Here is a 24028-nt window from a genome sequence, read left to right on the forward strand (position 1 = left end):
CATTCCTGAAAAAAATAGGTAGTAACCCAAGAAAACTAGGTTATAGGGGCATGCCTAAAGATTTATCTCCTGAGTTGCAGGGTATTTTAACTGGAGATCATGCATTAAACAAAGAATGAATACCTTTGATGGACCAGTTCCCTCACTTTGAACGTGGAGATGGAAAACAAACACGGCACAGTTGAGAAACCACTGGACTGGGGGTTAGAGAAGCATATTTGTGTAATTTGGCCTTGAAGATCAAGCTGATGAGGGCTACCATTCTCACTTCACTGCCCTGCACAGCTCTGGGAGGGACTGTCATTCTCATTGGAACAAAATTAAATAACGTTTCTTCAGCAAAATTATAGACTTGGCCTTATCAGTGGTGCCCCCTGGAGTTGTGCAGTACACAGCCTGCACAGCTGTACATGGCTGTTCTGACATAACCTAGTATTCTGGGCTCTTGTAAGTTATGGCATAGAAATTTTGAATGAGGTAGGAGAGACAAATGAGATCAGGAAAAAATTATGGCTCTTTGTGAAACATTCTCTAGTTCTTATGTATATCTCAAGAAAGTAAATTTTGGCTTATTTTCAATTTTCCCAGGACTCTACAGTGTCAGCTATTCAATAGATACTCTGCCAGTTCCTGTTAAACAACCAATGTGTGAAAGCCATTTATGTTTAATCTGAATGTTCATTAGCATAAATATCACTAAACGTTTGAGAGATGAATTTCTCTACAATGCAACTGCAGAGCTACCCTGTAGATCTGTAAGCTGTGCAGAGGTTTAAACTTTTATGATTTCAATTTACTACCACCTGAGGCGAAGGACTTTGGCATGTCAAGTTACTGAAGCTCCTTAATTTTTTGGCAAGACTTAAGTGAATTCTAGGGTACTCCATGCTGTCAGCTTAGCACTAATATTTTTTAAGACAAATGCACTTAACATTTACACTCAGTGGGCTTTTTAAAAACAAAGCAATTACTTACACAGCATTAATTATATAAGCTGCCTCCTTCTGACAATTCAAATTCTCTTCCAGGGTCATTTCCGAATATTGGCACATCAGGTGCTGAAAAAATGAACAGCCGTAACATACCTTAAAGACTCTTCAGGGATGAAGAGGCATAAAATGACCAGTAGCGTTTTCTGATATGTAGTACTACTGACCCATGTCTGAGGCGTGAAATCAAACCCACTGGTAACTATTTTTCCTTCTGTAACAGGTCTAAAACATTACACAGCAGCTCCTGTGGGGTCAGGCTCCTATCCATCTTTCCAACTTCATATTGCTCTGCCTGCTCTCTTGCTCCTGGTCACCCAGCCACAGGCAGGCCTTCCCTCAGCTCCAAGAACACACAGTTCTCTCCCACCTCAGGGACTGTAGTGGACAATGTCTCTGCTCCCAGTGAAACCGAACAGGACCCTGTGAGGCTCCTGGGCACAAAAGCCTTTCTGTGTCCCTTATTTGTAGGGAATAGGCCTCAGCCTCCATGACTTTCCCTGAGTTCCAAAGGGCAGGTTCAAACAGTTGCTAATCAATGAAGGGAGGGAATTCAGAGAGAAGGGAGGAGCAGTTAAGAAACAATAGTGCAACCTTGGGACAGGGTCCTGGTTCTGCCTCAAGGGATATACATAACAATACCTTTGAGTTCTTCTGCAGAACTAAAACCCCCAACAAATGGAAGATGTTAACTACTTGATGAAGCATTCTTCATTCTAGAGAGAAAGAGTTTGATAACCTGGAGAACCACAGAAGTTCATCAGGAGACCACCTGAGGCCAGATTAAAGGAGTGCAGGCCCTGAACACACCCTGATCCTTAACAGCAACCCTGCCCTCGAACCACTGCTATAAAACTCCTCACCAAATCCCCCTGAGTGGGAACACACAGCTTTGAGGGCATGGGTCTTCTGTGTCCCCCTTTGCCTGACAAAGCAATAAGCTATTCTTTTCTACTTCACCCAAAACTTTGTCTCCAAGATTTGATTCAGCACTTGTGCACAGAGGCTGAGTTTCGGCATCACCAAGGCCAGGACTAGGGTGAGAAAAGCAAGGCACTCACCTCAGGTACAAATTTAAGGGGCATAAAAAACTCAGTAACCAAGATAAATAATATTTTAATGCAGTATTATAAAAAAATCAACATTGATGACAAAAAGCCTTGGAGAATACAATAGCAAAAGTTTAAAAAGCGACAAGACCCGGTCCTGAACTTCCACCATTCTACCTCAGTTTCTAACTGAGCTGAACTTAGGTCTGCTCACCAGCAAAGCCAATTTAATGATACCAGGTTGTGGTGAAGGAAAGTACAGCGTTTATTACAGGGCACCAAGCAAGGAGAATGGGTAGCTAATGTCTAAAAGACCGAAACTCCCTGATAGATTTCAGGGAAGGATTTTTAAAAGCAACATTTGGGGTGAGGGTTGCAGCTCATGGACTTTCTTCAGATTGGTTGGTGCTGAGGAAACAAGGTGGTGTTTTGGGAATCTTAATCATCAATCTCTGGTTCCAACCAGTCTGGGGTCTACATGCTGGTTTTCATCATATAGTCACCACCTGGGTAGGGGTCCTAGTTTCTGCAGAACAACTCAAACATATGCATTAGATTATTATATATATCCCTTGGGGAGGAACTAGCATTCTGTTTTATCACTGAACTGTTATTTAGGCTATCATTACTTTTCTTGCTTGACTGCTTTTCTTTTGTTTCTGCATTCCCTCAATTCTCTAATTAGTAACTACCTGAGTCTGTCTCTTGGAACTCAGGAAAGTCTTAGAAGACTAAAGCCTTTTTCTACAAACAGTGGACACTGTTTCAAGAAACAGTGGACATGGAGGGACTTTTATACCTGAGACGGCCCTGCAGGGTCCTGCTTGGTTTTAGCTCCACTTTCATCCTAGGCCCATTGGATCCTGTCCTTGAACGTTTGATATTTTGTTACTATGGACTTTTTTTTAGCATTAATTTGGATTTTTTTTAAAAAACACTGTATTGCAACATTATTTATCTGGATTACTGAGTTTTTGGTGTCCTCTTTAATTTTGCACCAGGGAAAATGCCTCATTTGTCTCACCCTAGTCCCAGGGGATCTCTTGGATGCCTTTTGACTTTTTTGTTTGTTTTTTTTGCTCACACACCTTTCATTGTGGTTTTGATCCTAACAACCAGCCTCTTTTCAGAAGTCTGCCCTCAGGCAAGTGGAGAGCTATAAAGCACCAGGGAGCTCCCACCACTTCCTCCTCTTGTCCTGCTTATCCCACATCTTTAGTTCTTCCCCCTCCAGGGAACATCACCTAAGTCAGAGTTTTGTACGAGCCACTCCCTGTGATCACAACACTCTCCCTCAGGCTCTTTGTAGGGCATGCTGCTTCTCACCATCTCACTGATGTCACAATGTCACCTGCTCCTTCTCTGACCACCAAAGCCCTTCCCTTCCCTTATTTCACAGCATGCTATTTTCTTTCTTCCTAGTTCTTCTGATAGTTTACAATTATTTTATTTACTTGCTTACATTTTCTTGGTTACTGAGTCCTCTTACTAGCAGCTAAGCTTCAAAAAGACAGGAGCCATATCTGTTCCTATCATTTTGGCATCCCCCAGTGTCAGTACAGTGACAGAGTTCAACTAATGACTGCACATCAAGTCAGCATCCCTGTTTCCTGTGCCTAAGAACTGGACACTGATGAAAAGGTGTGCCCATTTGTGAAGGTGAATGACTGCTCTGTGGGTCCACTTAAAACTATTCATAAAAATTAAAGGAAATCTGCCCAAGGGATTTGTATTGTAAAAGCCTATGAAGTCTAAAAACAAGGAAACAAACAAACAAAAAAACATCCTGAGAGGACACCATTTGATGCTCTGCATCAAAATTTTTAATCTACAGGAAAACAAAATAAACTCAGCTAATCAATAAAAAGTATTAGTAGGATACAAAATAAGGAATGGAATAATAAAGGCCCAATGAAACCCCCAGATTTTGTATCATTAGTAGTACATTCTTGCACTAGCAGGGATACACTTACAAAGTGTAGAGGTAAGATTTGTAAGCCAAGAGCTCTAAGGGTGGATGCTGCAATTAGGCAAAATGTCACAATCCAAACTTCTCACATCTGGGGCACCAGGGAGCTGGAGTTCACACATCTTCCTTGGCAGAGATTGCCTACTAATAATTTCCCCCAGCTTTTAAAAAAAACCTTGTTTCTCCTTTCTGACTGATTCTTACTGCATCTTATTCCCACAGTACATCTACAAGTCCTAGAAGGTTTATAAATGCTAATATGTGCTTCCAGGTATCCCTTTCATTTAAATACCTGTAGTTGTTCAGCAATGTAAGGAATTTTTAAATTTTCTATAGCAAATGTTCTCAATGAAGGACTCTTATTAACATGCTGTAATGTTTAAAAAGAAAATTATTGTTCAAATGAACTAAAATATAAGTACAATTTAAAATTGCTTCTGCAGCAATACGTTTCTTTCCGTACCTTTCCATGATGGCATTCAGCTGTCTTGGGTATCTCTCAGGGAGAGAAGGAGTGTGGCCTTCAACAATTTTCAAAACGATGGATAAGAAATTGGAGCCAGTGAATGCATGATTCATGCAGCACATCTCATACAAAATGCATGCCAGAGACCTGAAGACACAAAGAATTTGAACGAGGAATAAATGTCCTCTTTTAAATTTGATCATCATACAAAACCTCAGATGTGTTAGGGCATTGGTTGTGAGGCACTAACATACACTCTGCTTTCTATTTAAATACATGTTTACTAAAAAAAAAAAGGAAAAAGTGAAAAAAGAAAGCACAAAATTAAGTCTGAATGAACATTTTTTGTCAGAGGAGAGCAAACAATCCAACAGGAATATGCCTACACATAGTAGGGATTCAATAAACATTTGATGAAGGTAGTAAGAAATTTTTGAATCAACCTCTTTGAAGGAAAAGTAAAATGCAGGTAAATATTGTCTTCCTAAGGCAGTTCAAATTAATGTTATATATGCAAAATAAAATTTAAATTTATTAGCATAGCCTTCCCTCTAATGTGGATCCAAGCATTCTGAAAAGGAAGCTGGCATCTTTATTAGTTTTCTAAATAGAATCCATTTGCAAGTAGGGTGGGAGAGTGGCTGCCTGCAGCACTCATTAATGTGTATAATTCTCCCTTCAGGAGTATGAAACAATATTAAAGTTCTAGATCAGTCCAACACTAATTTGTGTTAACTATGCAAATCATTCATCTCTAAACTAGCAGAAAAATCTTTTAAATAATCTACATCATTAAAAAAAAACAAGGAGAAATTTCTGCCTGAACTGTTAAGAACTTTTCTCCTGAATAATGGGTTATTTTATCTTTTAGATATTCTGAATTATGTAACTAGCCAGGTCTCTCATTTATTATTATTTGCTTGAAAGATCAGAAATAAATTTGCCGTTGACCTTGTGTAAGCTGTGTTTTATGTAACTTCAAACACTGTCCTGCTTTCTCATGAAAGGCAAGATATATATCAATACATACATACATGAATACCATCATTTTAACCATTTTGTGGGTGTTCAAGAAAATTCTGGATATATACACTGAAAACGTTTCTGTTCCAGTGAATAATAATAATACTAAAAATTTCAAACAGATTGGTACTTTACATATTACAAAGCACTTTCATATATATCTCAACAGAACATCATAACTTCCCAGTGTAATGGAGCCAATATTATATTTTTCCCATTTTATACATGATGAAACTGGCTCAGAGAAGTTAAGTGACTTGGCCAAGGTCACACAAGTGACCCTGATTGACTCTTGAGTTATGTATTTTTCTTTCCAAATCCGAGACTATTTCCATTATAGAATGCTAGAAAGAGGCAGACATTAGGAGAAATCTCACGATATTGACTAGAACACCAAGATGAATGTCAACCTTATAAATTATGAAAATTATTTGAAGCTTAATAAATTTTCATCCATCTGTAAGACTATTAAATGGTATTTGGTATAGTAGCACATATTTAGATTTCTATACCCAGAAAAACAATTTCCTTCAAATAAAGGTGAAATAAAGACATTTTTAGACCAAGAAAAACTGAGAGAATTCATGCCAGCAGGAAAGAACTAAAATCCTAAAAGGGAATTCTTCCAAAAGAAGAAAGATGATCCCAGACAGAAACAAGGAATGAAAGAAGGAATGAAGAGCACTGGAAAAAGTAATTTTCTGAATATGTTTAAATCAACATTAACTCTATAAAACTGAACTATCTTATGGGATTTAAAATTATGTGGAATAACATTTCATGACAAAAATAATGCAAAAGACAGAAGAGGGTAAATGGAGTTAAAGTATCATAAGGTCCTAATATTACTGGGAAAGTGGTAAAAGCAGTAATTTTTACTAGACTGTAATAAGTCAAGAATGCGTGTTATAACTGCTAGGATTACCACCAAAAGAATAGTAAAATAATGTATAACTGAAAAGCATAAAACTAACAAGTTACTAGAGGGAAAAGATATCAACTAACAAAATTCAAATTTAAAAAAAGCAAGAGGGACTTCCCTGGGGGCGAGTGGTTAAGAATCCAACTGCCAATGCAGGGGACAGGGATTCGAGCCCTAGTCCAGGAAGATCCCACATGTCGCAGAGCAACTAATGCCTGTGCACCACAACTACTGAGCCTGTGCTCTAGAGCCTGTGAGCCACAACTACTGAGCCTGTGTGCCACAGCTACTGAAATCCATGTGCCTAGAGCCTGTGCTCCACAACAAGTGAAGCCACTGTAATGAGAAGCCTGCGCACCACAACAAAGAGTAACCCCTGCTCGCCACAACTAGAGAAGGCCCGCGAGCAGCAATGAAGAACCAACACAGCCAAAAATAAGTAAATAAATATATTTTTAAAATAAAAATAAAAATAAATTAAAAAGCAAGAAAGGACAGAAAAAGGAACATAAAACAAGTGGTATGTGAAGACCAAAAAAGAAGATAAATTGTCATTAAGCATTTCAACATGATTGTATACATTAAAAAGGTCAAAAGACACTACAAGCTATTAGAATTCACAATTGAATTTAGCAAGTTGTTGGATACAAAGGTCATTTCTATAAGCCTGCAGTAAACACATTTTAAAAACAAAATTAAAAATGTCATTTACATTAACATCACAAAATGTCAAATATGTAGGAATAAATCAAACGTAAGATGTGCAAGACCCTACACTCTAACCTCAGTACATTGCCGAGAGAAACTAAAGAAGATCTAAAAAAAAAAAAAAAAAAAATAGGGAGGGTTAGATCCACACTCTTGAATTGGAAGGTTCAATTTATGAAGATGTCCATTTTTCCAAGAATGGCCTAGTGCAATATCCATTCAAATCCTAGCACACTTTTTTGTGGGAGTTGACAAGCTGATTCTAAAGTTTACATGGAAATGCAAAGGGACAAGGGTAGCCAAGGCAACTGAAGAAGAACAAATTTGGAGGTCTTGTATTACCAAACAACAAGATTTATTATGAAGTTTCATTTCTTATGAAAGTATGATATTGGTGAGGAAGAAAAAATAGACCAGTGGAACAAAATAGAGGGCTCAAAAACAGATCTGCATATATTCAATCACTTGACTAATGCAAAGATGCACTGTGGTAGAGGAAAAGATGATCTTTTTAATAAATTATGCTAGGTCAATTGAATATCCATATGGAAAATATTGTATATTGACTCCTGTCTCACATCATACACATGCACAAAAATCAATTATAGGTGGATCTAACTGAAAGATAAAATCATAAAATTTTTAAGAGAAAACAGGTAAATGTCTTCCTGATCTTGGCATAAGCAAAGATTTTTTAAATAAAATGCAAAAAGCGCTAACAATAAAGTTAGGGACTGATAAGATGGACTTCATTAAAATTATAAACTTCTGTTCACAAAAAAACACCATTTGGAAAGTAAAAATGAAGATACAGAGTGGGAAAAGATATTTGCAATTCAAATATCCATCCAAGACTGGTATCCAAAAAATCCCATAAATCAAACAATCAATCTTCTACAAATGAATAAGAAAAAGGAGAGAATCCAAGAGAAAAATGGCCAAAAGATTTGAAGAGACACTAAATGGCCCCAAGTCATGAGATGTTTAACATTATTAGTCATTAGAGAAATGGAAATTAAAACCACAGTGCACAGTCATCAGAATGGCAAGGCAATTATCAAGTCAGTACCTGTTAGGTTATTGAAAAAGTTTACTTGAAAAGAAGAAAGGGTAGGGCTATACACTAATATAATCATCAGATTGAACCAAATACTTTTACCTGTGTGGGTATGTGTAAAATATTTGTGTGCTGTGAACTGCCCCAATATACTTCTTATTTCCCCAGAGAAGAGTCTAATTCTAACTTCAAGAAGTTTTCTTATACTGACACAATATAGAGCTACAAGGGACTATCAAGATTTGCTAATTCCAAACTCTCACTGTATTGATGAGAAACCAAAGCTCAGAGAGAGGGAAGGACTTTGCCTGGAAAGGTGCCATGTTACATCAGCTTGTTTGATACTGGTACTAGTTCTCATTCAATATTTCTTAAAAATGTTTTCTAAAAAATTTATATTGACTACCCCCTGCTATATAATCTATTGTATAGGTAATAATTTGAACACTGAAAAAAAATAAATTAAATTCATAGGTCCAAGAGGTAGAGGCTATCCAGGCACCCACACATACTCTTCTGAGGATGCCACTCAGCCTTGTGGGCTCTTAGTCTTCTTCAGGACTTGGGCTAAAGCAGAACAAAGCCAGACAATCTCTCCTGGCTCTGACAGGTCTGAACAGTTAGATGGGAAAAATGATCCCTGACCCAGGACACTTTGAGCTGTCTTGGGAGCAGACTTTTATATTGTTTCCACCCATAATACAAATGGTAACAATAACAATGATAATAATAATGAAAATGATAGCTGAAATTTTAATTATGGTGTTTACTATAAGCCAGGCACCCTGTTCTATGTTTCTTACATACTCAAACTAATTTAATCATCCTCACAACAGTCCTAATGAAGTATGAACTATTATTATCATTCCCATTTTCCAGATGAGGAAACCCTAAAACTGGGTATATTGTTCAAGGTTCCATACTGAGTGGGTGGTAGGGCTAGTACCGCAACACAGGCTGACTGGCTCTAGAGACAGAAACTCTATGCTATCCTGACTCTCAGTGCTGTACCAATCAGAGCATTTCAGGTCCTTAAGGATGTCCTTCAGTAGGAAATCTTGGCTAGCCCTGAGAGAAGCCTTTCAGGCAGGAGTTGACTTCCCTGATTTCAGGTCCCATCTGGAACCATAATCCACCATCAAAGATCCCTGGGGCTTTAGACAAGCCATGCAGTGTATCAGACCCCGGCAAATATAGAAAACACAGACAACTAGATGTTCTGGGGCAGAAGGAAAGGAAGGCAGGCAAGTTTGGCTTTGCTTTTCTGTTGCTTGGCAGGGAAAGATTGTCTGTTGCGTGGCAGGGAAAGAGGGTTAGTGATCTATTAAGCACAGTGAGTTGATCACAAAGTCAAACCCTGGTTTTATGGAGACATAATTCTACCTGAGTCATACTTGATGAATGTATTGAGGATTATAAAAAGATGTGGAATTATCTGGCTAGACAGACTACAGAACAATTAGATCTAGAGGACAACTGAGTAATCAATTTTGATGCAAAACTATTCTTTTTTGGAAATCCTCTCAGCTACACTGAAGGCATGCTGCTTTCCATTTACCTATTTTATTTTGATCTACTGATATTTGCTGGGCTGGAGCACATGGAAAAGATTTCATTTATTACCCAGTAACTTGTGGAAAGGGACCTGCTATGGTCCCAGTGCACATGCCTGGCATGGGAGCCAGTAACTGAAATATGAGACAATCTGGTTGTAGAAACTACCATGACACTTGGAGCAAAAGATTTTTTGATTATCCTGTACCAGTTTTACAATCTATTTTCTATGTATACTTTTTATTCTAATAACTATATGTCTGTGTATCTGTATGTCTATGTTTTAATTTTCTCCAGTTTCCAACCAGGCATTTCTACATGGGAATAATTACATTATCTCAAGTTCATCACTTCTATCCTTTTTAAAGACTTTTCTCTTATTTGACTCCCAGGTCTTAAATATGACAACGCAAGAGCAGGGAAGGGTGGGGGGCCGGGAGATTAATTGAAAAAACCAAGAGGTATATTTAACTTAGAAGTCTGTAATTTGCATTCCTTTCTTTTTCCAAAATAGAGCCAACTGTGAAGGAGTAAGCAAATAAATCCCTGAGGGGGTGAATGTGGCAGTGAAAGGGAAAGCTGGGATCAGGTGTGAAAGAAGCAGATTATACCTGAATTCCATAAACTTGCCATCTGTCCAAGTTCAACAGAACTGCCCAGTGAATTTCTGAAGCACAGATTGATAATAAATTGCAAATTTAACTCCGACTTTTTCTTGTCTCAAGGTAATTAAATTTACCCTTTGAAATCTGCCCTGACTCTGCAAAGAGAAACCTACCACACAGTGGTGCATGGCTCTGGTTAGGGAAATTTTATTATTATCTTCTAGATAATATTTTTACTTGATGTAATCCTAACATATGTATCTAGAAAAAAGTATACATAATTCATACAGGCGAATAAATAGAGTAATAGAAATTTAATACAAGAGTAGCAGGTTTTGCTTTAGTGTGTGTTACCCTAAAAAAAAGTCTTTACTGTGGTAATGTGGAATAGCAACATAAACTCAGTCTAGATATGATAAACAACACTGAGCTGCTTGAACAAATTTTAAGAAGCATATTATGTTAATAACTAATGTTTATTAAGGGCCCATCACATACCAGAACCTCTATCAGTTCTTCCCAAGCTTTCATATGCATACAACAAATCTACCAAGGAATTTGTTAGAATGCTGATTCTGAGTATTTGGGGGGAAATGGTGGTTACACTGGAGCATAGTTTCTGTATCTTCCTTGAATCCCCATGTAAAACAGAGCAGCTAGATAGAAAAACTATAAACCAGGGCCAACATTTTCAACAAAGTTAGGTGATAATGTGTCTCCTTGAATCTCAAGGTACAAGTACATGGAGACAAACCACAATTGCCACGTGACCTGCACAATAGCAGCATCTGTGTGAGAAGAAGCAGAGAGAGTCAATGGAGTGATTGAAGGACCCAACAGTAGAAGACCCTCAAAACAGTCAACAGGTACTCACTGAAAAGCACAGGGGGCCAATCTAAAAACAGCAGCTAAAACCGTAGGAGTTCTGCCCAATCCAAAAGCAGGGTGAATGCAAGAAAACCTTAGGGTAAGGCCTGAAGGGGCTGGAGCAGAATAGCTCAGGACTATCCAGTAGAACTTTCTGCAATGATGGAAATGTTCTGAGTTTCTGACTACAATAACCACTAGCCACATGTGGCTATTGACCACTTAAAACATGGCTAATATGTCTGAGGAACTGAATTTTTAAAAAATTATTTAAAAGGAAAAGTGAATGCAGGTGCGCTCACCCCGTTTTACAAGAACACTTGAATTGCAACTAACTGCTGAACAACCATTGATAGAAAAAACGCTGGAACCTACCATAAAAGACACCCAACATCCAAAGACAAAGAAACAGCCACAACAAGATGGTAGGAGGGGCACAATCACAATAAAATCAAATCCCATACCCGCCGGGTGGGTTACCCACAAACTGGAAAACAATTATACCCCAGTTCTCCCACTGGCATGAAAGTTCCGAGGCCTATGTGGGCCCGGCAATGGGAGGAAAAGTCCCAGAGAATCTGGCTTTGAAGGCCAGTGGGATTTGACTGCAGGACTTCCACAGGACTGGGGGAAACAGAAACTCCACTCTTGGAGGGCACACACAAAGTCTTGTATGCACCAGGACCAAGGGAAAAAACAGTGACCCCATAAGAGACTGGGCCTACCTGCTCAGCAGACTTACCTGCTAGTATTAGAAGTTCTCCTGCAGAGGCAAGGGGTGGCTGTAGCTCACAGCAGGGACAAATACATTGGCAGCAGCAGTTCTGGGAAGTATCCATTGGTGTGAGCCCTCCTGGAGGCTGCCATTAGCCCCAAAAAACAGACTGTAGGCTCCAGTGCTGGGATACCTTAGTCCAAACAAGAAAAAGGGAGGGAACACAGCCCCACCCATAAGCAGACAGGGGATTAAAGTTTTATTGTGCACAGCCCTGCCCACCAGGGACAAGACCCAGCTCTATCCACCACCAGTCCCTCCCATCAGGAAGCTTGCACAAGCCTCTTGGATAGCCCCATCCACCAGAGGGCAGACAGCAGAAGCAAGAAGAACTACAATCCTGCAGCCTGTGGGACAGAAACCACAATCACAGAAAGTTAGAAAGAATCAAATGGCAGAAGAATATGTCTCAGATGAAGGAATAAGATAAAACTCCAGAAAAACAACTAAGTGAAGTGGAGAGAGGCAAACTTCCAGAAAAAGAATTCAGAATAATGATAGTGAAGATGATCCAGGATCTTGGATAAAGAATGGAAGCAAGGATTGAGAAAGTGTAAGGAATGTTTAACAAAGACCTAGAAAACTAAAGAACAAACAAACAGAGATGAGCAATACAATAACTGAAATTAAAAATACACTAGAAGGAATCAATAGTAGAATAACTGAAGCAGAGGAATGAATAAGGGACCTGGAAGACAGAATGGTGGAAATCACTGCCATGGAACAGAATAAAGAAAAAAGAATGAAAAGAAATTAAGACAGTCTAAGAGATTTCTGGGACAACATTAAATGCACCAACATTTGCATTATAGGCATCCCAGAAGGAGAAGAGAGAGAGAATGGACCTGAGGAAATATGTGAAGAGATAATAGCTGAAAACTTCCTTAACATGGAAAAGGAAACAGTCAACGAAGTCCAGGAGTGCAGAGGGTCCCAGACAGGATAAACCCAAGGAGGAACATGCCGAGACACATAGTAATCAAATTGACAAAAATCAAAGACAAAGAAAAAATATTAAAAGCAACAAGAGAAAAATGACAAATAACATACAAGGGAACTCCCATAAGGTTATCAGATGATTTCTCAGCAGAAATTCTGCAGGCCAGAAGGGAGTGGCACATTATATTTAAAGTGATGAAAGGGAAGACTCTACCCAGCAAGGCTCTCATTCAGATTTGACAGAAAAATCAAAAGCTTTACAGACAAGCAAAAGCTAAGAGAATTCAGCACCACCAAACAATGTCTAATGTCTAAAGGAAATTCTCTAGGCGGGGAAAGAAACCAGCAACTGAAAACAACATTGCACATATATAGACTGCTATATCAAAACCTCATGGGAACAGCAAACCCAAAAACTACAATAGATACAGACACAAAAAAGAAAAAGCAACTCGAAAACCACACTAAAGATGGTCTTCAAACCACAAGAGAAGAGAACAAAAGAGGAAGGGAAGAAAGAAGACCTACAAAAACAAACCCAAAACAATTAAGAAAATGGCAATAGGAACATACATATCAATAATTACCTTAAATGTATATGGATTAAATACTCCAACCAAAAGACATAGACTGGCTGAATGGATAAAAAAACAAGATCCATATAAATGATACCTACAAGAGACTAACGTCAGACTTAGAGACACACACAGACTGAAAGTGAGGGGATGGAGGAAGGTATTCCATGCAAATGGAAATCAAAGGAAAGCTGGAGTAGCAATACTCATAACAGACAAAATAAACTTTAAAATAAAGACTGCTACAAGAGACAAGGAAGGACACTATATAATGAGCAAGGGATCAATCCAAGAAGAAGATATAACAATTGTAAATATATATGCACCTGACATAGTAACACTTCAATATATAAGGCAAATACTAACAGCCACGAAGGAAGAAATCAACAGTAACACAGTAATAGTGGGGGACTTTAACACCACACTTTCATCAATGGAGAGATCATCCAGACAGAAAATCAATAAGGAAACACAGAACTTAAATGACACATTAGATCAGATGAACTTAATTGATATTTATACAGTAATCCATCCAAAAGCAGCAGAATACGCATTCTCATTTGCACATGGAACAATCTCCAGTATTGACCACATGCTGGGCCAAACACCAAGCCTCAGTAAATTTAAGAAAATTGAAATCATATCAAGCATCTTTTCCGACCACAATGCCACGAGATTAGAAATAAACTACAAGGAAAACAGCTTAAAAAAAAAGAAAACACAAACACGTGGAGGCTAAACAATATGCTACTAAACAACAAATGGATCATTGTAGAAATCAAAGAGGAAATCAAAAAATACCTAGAGACAAATGAAAATGAAAGCACAATGATTCAAAACCTGTGGGATGCAGCAAAAGCAGTTCTATGAGGGAAGTTTATAGAAATACAATCTTACCTCAGGAAATAAGAAAATGTCAAATAAATGACCTAACTTTACACTTAAAGCAACTAGAGAAAGAAGAACAAACAAAACCCAAAGTTAGCAGAAGGAAAGAAATCATAAAAGTCAGAGCAGAAATAAGTGAAAAAGAGACAAAACAATAGCAAAGATCAATGAAACTAAAAGCTGGTTCTCTGAAGAGATAAACAAAGTTGATAAACCTTTAGCCAGACACATCAAGAAAAATGGGAGAGGACTTAAATCAGCAAAATTAGAAATGAAAAAGGAGGTGTTACAACTGACACCATAGAAATACAAAGGATCATAAGAGACTACTAAAAGCAATTGTATGCCAATAAAAGGGTAAACCTGGAAGAAATGGACAAATTCTTACAAACGTACAATCTCCCAAGACTGAACTAGGAAGAAATAGAAAATATGAACAGATCAATCACAAGCACTGAAACTGAAACTGTGATTTAAAAATTCCCAACAAACAAAAGGCCAGGACCTGATGGTTTCATAGGCAAATTCTATCAAACATTTAGAGAAGAGCAAACACCTATCCTTCTGAAACTGTTCCAAAAAATTGCAGAGGAAGGAAAACTCCCAAACTCATTCTGTGAGGCCACCAACATATTTGGTATTCTATGAGGATACCAAAACCAGACAAAGATACTACAAAAAAAGAAAATTACAGACCAATATCACTGATGAATAGAGATGAAAAAATCCTCAGCAAAATACTAGCAATCCAAATCAACAATTCATTAAAAGGATCATACACCATGATCAAGTGGGATTTATCCCAGAGATGCAAGGATTTTTTGATACCTGAAAATCAATCATTGTGATACACCACACCAACAAACTGAAAAATAAAAACAATATGATCATCTCAATAGATGAAGAAAAAGCTTTTGACAAAATTCAACACCCATTTATGATAAAAATTCTCCAGAATGTGGGTATAAAGGAAACCTACCTCAACATAATAAAGGCCATAAATGACAAACCTACAGCTAACATCACACTCAATGGTGAAAAGTTGAAAGCATTTCCTCTAAGATCAGGAACAAACAAGGATGTCCAGTCTCACCACTTTTATTCAACATAGTTTTGGAAGTCCTAGCTATGGCAATCAGAGAAGAAAAAGAAATAAAAGGAATACAAATTGGAAAAGAAGTAAAACTGTCACTGTTTGCAAATGACATGATACTACACATAGAAAATCCTAAAGACACTACCAGAAAACTACTAGAACTCATCAATGAATTTGGTCAAGTTGCAGGTTACAAAATTAATACACAGAAGTCTATTGCATTTCTATACACTAACAATGAAAGATCAGAAAGAAAAATTCAAGAAACAATCCCATTTACCATCACATCAAAAAAGAATAAAATACCTAGGAATAAACCTACCTAAGGAGACAAAAGCCTGTAATCCAAAAACTATAAGACGCTGATGAAAGAAATTGAAGACAACACAAACAGATGGAAAGATATACCATGTTCTTGGATTGGAAGAATCAATATTGTCAAAATGACTATACTACCCAAGGAAATCTACAGATTCAATGCAATCCCTATCAAATTACGAATGGTATTTTGCACAGAACAAAAAATCTTAAAATTTGTACAGAGGGGCTTCCCTGGTGGTGCAGTGGTTGAGAGTCTGCCTGCTGATGCAGGGGACACGGGTTTGTGCCCCAGTCCAGGAAGATCCCACATGCCACGGAGCGGCTGGGCCCATGAGCTATAGCCACTGAGCCTGTGTGTCTGGAGCCTGTGCTCTGCAAAGGGAGAGGCCACAACAGTGAGAGGCCTGCATACCGCAAAAAAAAAAAAAAAAAAAAAAAAAAAAAATTTGTACAGAGACACAAAAAACCCCGAATAGCCAAAACAATCCTGAGAAAGAAAAATGGAGCTGAAGGAATCAGGCTCCCTGGCTTCAGACTATACTACCAAGCTACAGTCATCAAAATAGTACAGTACTGGCACAAAAATAGAAATACAGATCAGTGGAAGAGGATAGAAAGCCCAGAAATAAACCCATGTTCCTATGGTCAACTAATCTATGACAAAGGAGGCAAGAGTGAACAATGGTGGAAAGACAGTCTCTTCAATAAATGGTGCTGGGAAAACTGGACAGGTACATGTAAAAAAATGAAATTAGAACATTCTTTAGCACCATACACAAAAATAAGTTCAAAATGGATTAAAGACCTAAATGTCAGACCACACACTATAAAACTCTTAGAGGAAAACATAGGCAGAACACTCTGACATAAATTGCAGCAATATCTTTCTTGACCCACCTCCCAGAGTAATGGAAATAAAAACAAAAGTAAACAAATGGGACCTAATTATACTTAAAAGTTTTGCACAGCAAAGGAAACCATAAACAAAATGAAAAGAAGAGAAAATATTTGCAAATGATGTGACCAACAAGTCTCCAAAATTTACAAACAGCTCATGTGGCTTAATATCCTCAAATCAAACAACCCAATCAAAAAATGGGCAGAAAACCTGAATAGATATTTCTCCAAAGAAGACATACAGAGGGCCAAGAGGCAAATGAAAAGATGTTCAACATCACTAATTATTAGAAAAATGTAAGTCAAAACTACAGTGAGATATCACCTCACACCAGTCAAAATGGCTATCATTAAAAAATCCACAAACAATAAATGCTGGAGAGGGTGTGGAGAGAAGGGAACCCTCCTACACTGTTGGTGGGAATATAAATTGGTACAGCCACTATGGAGAACAGTATGGGGGTCCCTTAAAAAACTAAAAATAGAGCTACCATATGATCCTGCAATCCCACTCCTGGGCATATATCCAGAGAAAAACATGGCCCGAAAGGATACATGCACCCCAATGTTCATTGCAGCACTGCTTACAATAGTCAGGACACAGAAGCAACCTAAACGTCCATCGACAGAGGAATAGATAAAGAAGATGTGGTACATACATACAATGGAATATTACTCAGCCATTAGAAAGAGTGAAATAATGCCTTTTGCAGCAACATGGATGGACCTAGAGATTGTCATACTGAGTGAAGTAAGACAGAGAAATATTGTATGTTATTGCTTATATGTGGAATCTTAAAAAAAGATACAAATGAACTTATTTACAAAACAGAAAAAGACTCACAGACTTACAGAATGAACTCATGTTTCCCAGGGAGAAGGTGGGGGGAGAGATAGTTAAAGAGTTTGGCATTGATTTGTACACACTGCTATATTTAAAATGGATAACCAAAAAGAACCTACCATATAGCACAGGGAACTCTGCTCAATATTATGTAACAAGCTAAATAGGAAAATAATTTGAAAAAGAATAGATACATGTGTATGTATAACTGAATCATTTGCTGTATACCTGAAACTAACACAACATTGTTAATCAGCTATACTCCAATATAAAATTAAAAGTTTAAAAAAATCCAAACTGAAAAAAAAAAAAAAGTGAATGCAATCCTTCTGCTATATCATCCCAACATTCTACCATGTTTTGGGGGAAAGTCATAAAATTTTAGAAACAAAGTTTGGGTGAATTTCATATCCTGCTCATATCAGTTCTTTCTAATTACTTTCTTCCACAACTGAGCTTTACAATGTCTGAAGGAAGGTCAGCTCTTCTCCCTTCCCCATGGTGGTCCCATGCCCTCCATACCCTAAGCATCTGGCCACAGAAGAACTGAGGACAAGACCAACAGCAGGGGGAGAGAGAAGGGAAGGAAGATCACAAGGGGGCAGAGGGTAAATAAAAGGGAAAGATTTTTTGCATCTTTAGCTATCCTTGGGGACATGGTCATAGACTCCATACAAACCATAAAGTATGGGAAATAAACATGGACAGTGTTCAAAGCTGGGTCGAGAAGCGGGTTGGCAACAATGATGAAAGCATCTTTCCACCACCAACTGTTACTAACTCAGCCCCCCACTTAACAGAGGTTGGATGTGGCAACAGCATGCGTTGCTCATGTGGCATAAGAAACTTCACACTTTGGAATCTAAAAATAAGGTACAAATTAACTTATTTACAAAGAAACAGAGTTTCAGATATAGAAAACAAATTTATGGTTACCAGAGGGTAAGTCGGGGGAGGGATAAATTGGGAGATTGGGATTGACATATACACACTACTATATATAAAATAGATAATAAGAACCTGCTGTATAGCACAGGGAACTCTACTTAATACTCTGTAATGGCCTATATGGAAAAAAGAATCTAACAAAGAGTATATATATATATATAACTGATTCACTTTGCTGTACACCTGAAACTAACACAACATTGTAAATCAACTATAGTCCAATAAAAATTTTTTTTTAAAAGATACTTTACACTTTGAGTGAACAGCTTTCATCATCTTTGATAGTCTCTGGAGGCTCTTTTAAGATGGACAGAGCCTCAGAAGTAGCAGAATACCCCAAATTAACAGAAGGCCTACCTTTCTCCTATTTTTCTCCACCAGACTTCTCCCCATTCCCGTCTGTTTTCTGTCGCAGAGTTTGGTATCACTATAAGACCATCTCTCCTGGTAGATTGCCTAGTCTTTGCAAATATCCCTTCCCCTTCCTTCTCCTGGTGGGTGGGCTTCCTTCCTTGTTGATATTGGGGTTGGTCACATGACCTCCCCAGTCTCTGGTGTGAGATATGAAGGGGAAGCTTCACATGCAGGTGCAGATATAGCACAGCCCCTGCTCTCTGTCTTAGCACTAGGCAGGCTCATTCCAGACCAGGACACAGCCTGAGTCCTGGACCTGGGGCACTGGAGCAGGAGCAGAGCAGGCTTGCAACCTGGAACAGAGGCTCAGGTAACCTGCAGTCCTCATGTAATGTGAAAATGAAATACATTTTATAAGTACCTGAGATTTTTGGAGCTCTTTGTTATTTCAGCAAAGCTGACTTATATACGATCCCCTTGTTTAACAGCTGTCAGCAGCTTCTCATCCCACAGAAGGTAAAGTCCAAGCTCCTTTGCATGGCTCCATGGGTCATTCACCATGTGAACACTGACTGCCTCCTCAGCCTCGTGTATTTATTGCCACACCCGCTCTGCCACACACACACACACACACACACACACACACACACACACACACTTCGTCCTCAGCTAGTCAGAGGACACTGAGCATTACTACATTTCCATGTCATTACAGTGCTCCCAGGGGCTTTCAGGAGTCAGAGAAGGCCCGGGTCACTTGCATCTACTTTCAAATTCTCAGTATATTTTCTAAAATGAAAAAATACCAAAACAGAGTTTCAAAAATTTGATATATTATGAAAATTTTACATTTACTAGATTAACACCTTTAACATATGTAAACTCATTTGGATATAACTGCAAACACATACATTTGAGGCCCATTGTGAGGGAGAAGTCTGAGGGGAAATGGCTCTTTGGGCCAGCCTCTTTCCATGCACTGTCCACCCCTCCCCCCACAGTGAGCATCCCCTACCTTCAGTCATGGGCACTGGATCTTTCTTCCTGAAAGGTATTTTGTCAAACTTTTCTCCATCCTTGCCCATCCTAATCAGCATCATCCACACTTTGAGACTGTAGCTGATGCTCTGCACCCTTACCCTAGCAGTGAATCACTCACTCCTTTATACACCAGAGCCATGTACACTCTCCTTTTATTGCACTATAACAACATATGGCAATTTGTTTATGTCTGCCAATCTTTTGAGGACAAAGACCAGAACTTACACATCTTTTTTTTTTAAATGGAGTATAATTTCTTTACAATGTTGTGTTAGTTTCTGCTGTACAGTGAAGTGAATCAGCTATATGTATACATATATCCCCTCCCTCTTGGACCTCCCCCACCCCATCCCACCCATCTAGGTCATCACAGAGCACCGAGGTGAGATCCCTGGTGCTCTACAGCAGGTTTCCACTAGCTATCTATTTTACACATGTCAAACCTAATCCGCCAGTTCGTCCCACCCTCCCCTTCCCCCCCAGGTTCACATGTCCGTTCTCTATGCCGTTCTCTATGTGAAGAATTTACACGTCTTGATGTTTCTTTCTTTCTGTGAACAACCCATGAGCAAGAGGTAAACTGGCTTTCTGGGTGGAAAAGTACACACTGATTTGTAGCATTTATTGATTTCTGTGGGGTTGAGAAGAGATGTGGATAGCAGAGCCTTGTGAGCTGGTCTGAGCTGGCTGCCACATGCTGCTGAGTTATGTGAGTGATGGAGAGATGGTGCTGGAGTCAGAAGGTGTCCAGGGATGGGATGAGTGAGAGAAGGGAAGCCAGGAGGAGTGGAGGGAGAGTCTGAGGCACATGGAAAAGCTGCTGGTCCAGTCTCTCAACTGAGGCCCAGGTTCTTGGGATCCATCCATCAAATGCACCTGCAAGGAGAGTACCAGACTGCTTTCCTGGCACAAGCAGTGTGGCCTCCTCTCCAGCCATTTCTTGAACTTCTTAAGATAAAGAAAATGAACAGTGCCAGCTTGTCATAATGGAGATCCAGACTACAGGCTGTGTCTCAACTCTGCTTATTGTCCTCCTGACAAATCCCTGTTCTATTCACCACTATAAATAATAAAGCACCTCAAAATTTAGTGCCTTAAAACAACAATAGTCAATAATTTTACTCATGAATCTATTCTCTCAGAAATTGACAGGAAGGCCTTGAATCTTCTCCCCATGGCATTTGCTGGGCAACCTCAGTTGAGGCTGGAAGATCCATTTCCAAGTCACTCACATGATTGGCTGATTGGTGCTGGCCATTATGTAGAAGCTCAGCCAGGGCTAAAGCCCAGAGGTCTTGATTCCTTCCACACTGTACTCCCAGTGTGCTACACAGACTTCCTCACAACACCATAGTTGAATTCCAAGAGCAAGGATCTCAAGGGAATCAGACAGAAGCGTTGTCAACCTTTTATGACCTAGACTCAGAAGGCACATAGTAATAATTTTGCCATGATCACAGACTTACCCAAATTAAAGGGGTTTATTCACTAAGTGAATAAACAAGCAAATAATAACAAGCCCCAGAGAGGTGGGGGAGTGGGGAGAGTAAGTGTCCAGAGTTGTTCCAATATATCATCTAAAATGTCCAGTTTTCACCAATTATGAGACATGCAAAGAAACAGGAAAGAATGATCCATACGTGGGGGAAAACAGCAGGCAACATAAACTAACTTAGAGAGCTCAGATGTCAGATTTAACAGAAAAGGATTTCCAAGCAGTCATTTTAAATATGTTCAATGAACTAAAGGAAACTCTTTAAAGAAGTAAAGTATGATAAAATGTCCCATCAAATGGAGAATATCAGTAAACAGAGAGAAATTATTTTAAAAATCAAGTAGAAATTCTGGAGTTGAAAAGTACAATAACTAAAACAAAAAATTCCCCAGAGGGGCTCAACAGTAGATTTTAACTAGCAGAAGAAAGAATCTGTGAACTTGAAGAGAGACTGACAGATATTATGCAAATCTGAAGAATGGAGAGAAAAATGAAGAAAAATGATCATTGCATCAGAGCATGTGGGAAACCAGAAGACACACCAGCATACACACAGTGGGAAGACCAGAAAGATAAGAAAGAGGGAAAAGAGGAGGAAAAAAATACTCAGAAAAAGAAGAGCTGAAAGCCTCCCAAGTCTGATCAAGTTTGATGAAATATGTTAATTTACATGTCCAAGAATCTCAACTAACCCCAGGTAGGATAAATGTAAATCCACACCTAGATACATCGGGTAAAAATGCTGAAAGACAAAGAGAAAATCTTCAGAGAAAACATTAAGGTCTTGGTTGAATAAACTATTGTGTCCAGGAATAGAATGTTATGCAAACATTTAGATGATATGTATATATATTTTGTTGCTACAGAGCAATGTTCTATTATTTTGCTAAATGAAAAAAAAAAACAGGTTATAAAATTATACATAGTGTGATTTTTTTTTTTGGAGTAACAAATAAACTTAGATAGGTACATGAAGAATTTAGCACATTAAGTGTCAATCATGGAGTAAGCACTCCACAGAGGGTAGATATTCCTGGTTCTTTTGCTGATGTTGTATTATGCCCTTTTAAAAATCCACCAGGCCAGACTAACATTATCTGCAGAGTTTGTATCAATCATTTCATGCTCATCATTGAAAAAATATATTAATACTCAAATTTACTGCCGCTGACTTAAGTGTTTCCCTACCTCAGCTTCTGATGAGTGAAATATTTTCACTCATGATGCCAGTGCTCACTCCCCAAGAAGGCTCACTCCCCAGGAAGTTGAAGCTGTCCAACAGCTTGCTCTGAACCCACACAAGAAATGCCCAGAACATGGGCAGGTGAGAGCTTGCTTCACCGAGAGGCAGCTGATGGGGCTGCTGGCTGCCAGCTACTTGAGATCCCACATTAGTTACAGAACCTGCTGTCAGGTTGGCCTGTCTCTCCCTTTTCCTAAATCCTTCACCAGAAAACAAGCTTTTTTTCCTCTCTACCCCCTTACCCTGTCAACCCTGGGAATGCTCTTCTGTGAGGATACTTTCTTAGTCCTGGCATACCAGGCAGGTGCTGGTTCCTCTTTGTTTTCTTCCACCTGAAGCTAAGCCTTGTCTAACATTTCCATCCAAGGTCACTACACCCTGACTCCAATGTTGGGTGTGAACTAGACTCCTCCAGTGTCCCCGACCCAGCCAAATACCATACCAGACCCCTGAACAAAACTTTGAGAGCATCCCATTATACTTTCCCCACCACCAGTAACTCCACTTAAATCACCCAAAGAATGTATGGCCATCTGGTGACCTCTCACAACATGACAAATAAGGCCAACAATGAATAGTCTGTTTCCTTTCTGCTTACAGTACCATTATTCCAATAATATTGTCATTGTTCTTTATTTGTTTCTCCTACAAAAATAATAAGTTCTAACTATTCATAGTTTAAACCAATTTAAAGAACTAGTCTAGGAACCCAACTCATATATTATATTTTTCCTGTGGGGGAAAAAAATGTTCAGCAATAGCTTATACAAATCAGCCATGTTCAAAGTATTGTCCTCACTGAACTTAATTATCCTAACTTTCCCAATAATTGTTTATAAACTTTTAGAACCTAACCCAGTTTTAAGAAAGGGACTTCCTGTACTTGATTGCTGTAAATAAATGAATCCCAAAAGTTTTAAGCAGGTTTAAGAAAGAGGACAAAGTTACATATGGGTGAGCATTAACAGATGAAAATATAGTTAGTATTATAACAATTCTTCTTCTTTAAGCATTATAAATAAATATGTATAGCCATTAATGCTAAAGCAAAACACCTGTCAATTATTCATAAGTGTTTCCAATCCTAAGACAATATTCCACAGTAAACAGATGCTACACACCGAGATTCAGTGGAAAAATTCTCAACCCCATTCAATCTAAATTTTCTAAGAGTGTCTCTGAAAGATGGCTCACTACACATATATCTGCCACTATAATTTATATTTTCTGTTATTCTTTCCACTTTAGGTTCAACAGTAGACATTTCATTACCAGATAAGCCCATTTTCGTTTGGATACAACCAAGGTAATTACTAAATTCATAATAAGGTGGTTATTTGGGGTCATGATGATGATAAATCCTTGCCTAGAACTTTCTGAGTAGTTGGTAATCCCTGCAAGGA

General features: G+C 38.6%; 1 protein-coding gene across 1 annotated transcript in view; it reads right to left on the bottom strand.

Moving 5' to 3' along the window:
* NEK11 (NIMA related kinase 11) overlaps nt 1-24028 on the bottom strand; it is a 114617-nt gene that overhangs the window by 16367 nt on the left and 74222 nt on the right. Inside the window, 3 exon segments of the mRNA XM_007472152.1 lie at nt 978-1058; nt 4300-4414; nt 4471-4620. Of these exon segments, the coding sequence (XP_007472214.1) occupies nt 978-1058; nt 4300-4414; nt 4471-4620 (346 nt within the window).

Source organism: Lipotes vexillifer, unplaced genomic scaffold (genome assembly GCF_000442215.2).
Source record: "Lipotes vexillifer unplaced genomic scaffold, Lipotes_vexillifer_v1.1 scaffold884, whole genome shotgun sequence".
Lineage (NCBI taxonomy): Eukaryota > Metazoa > Chordata > Mammalia > Artiodactyla > Lipotidae > Lipotes > Lipotes vexillifer.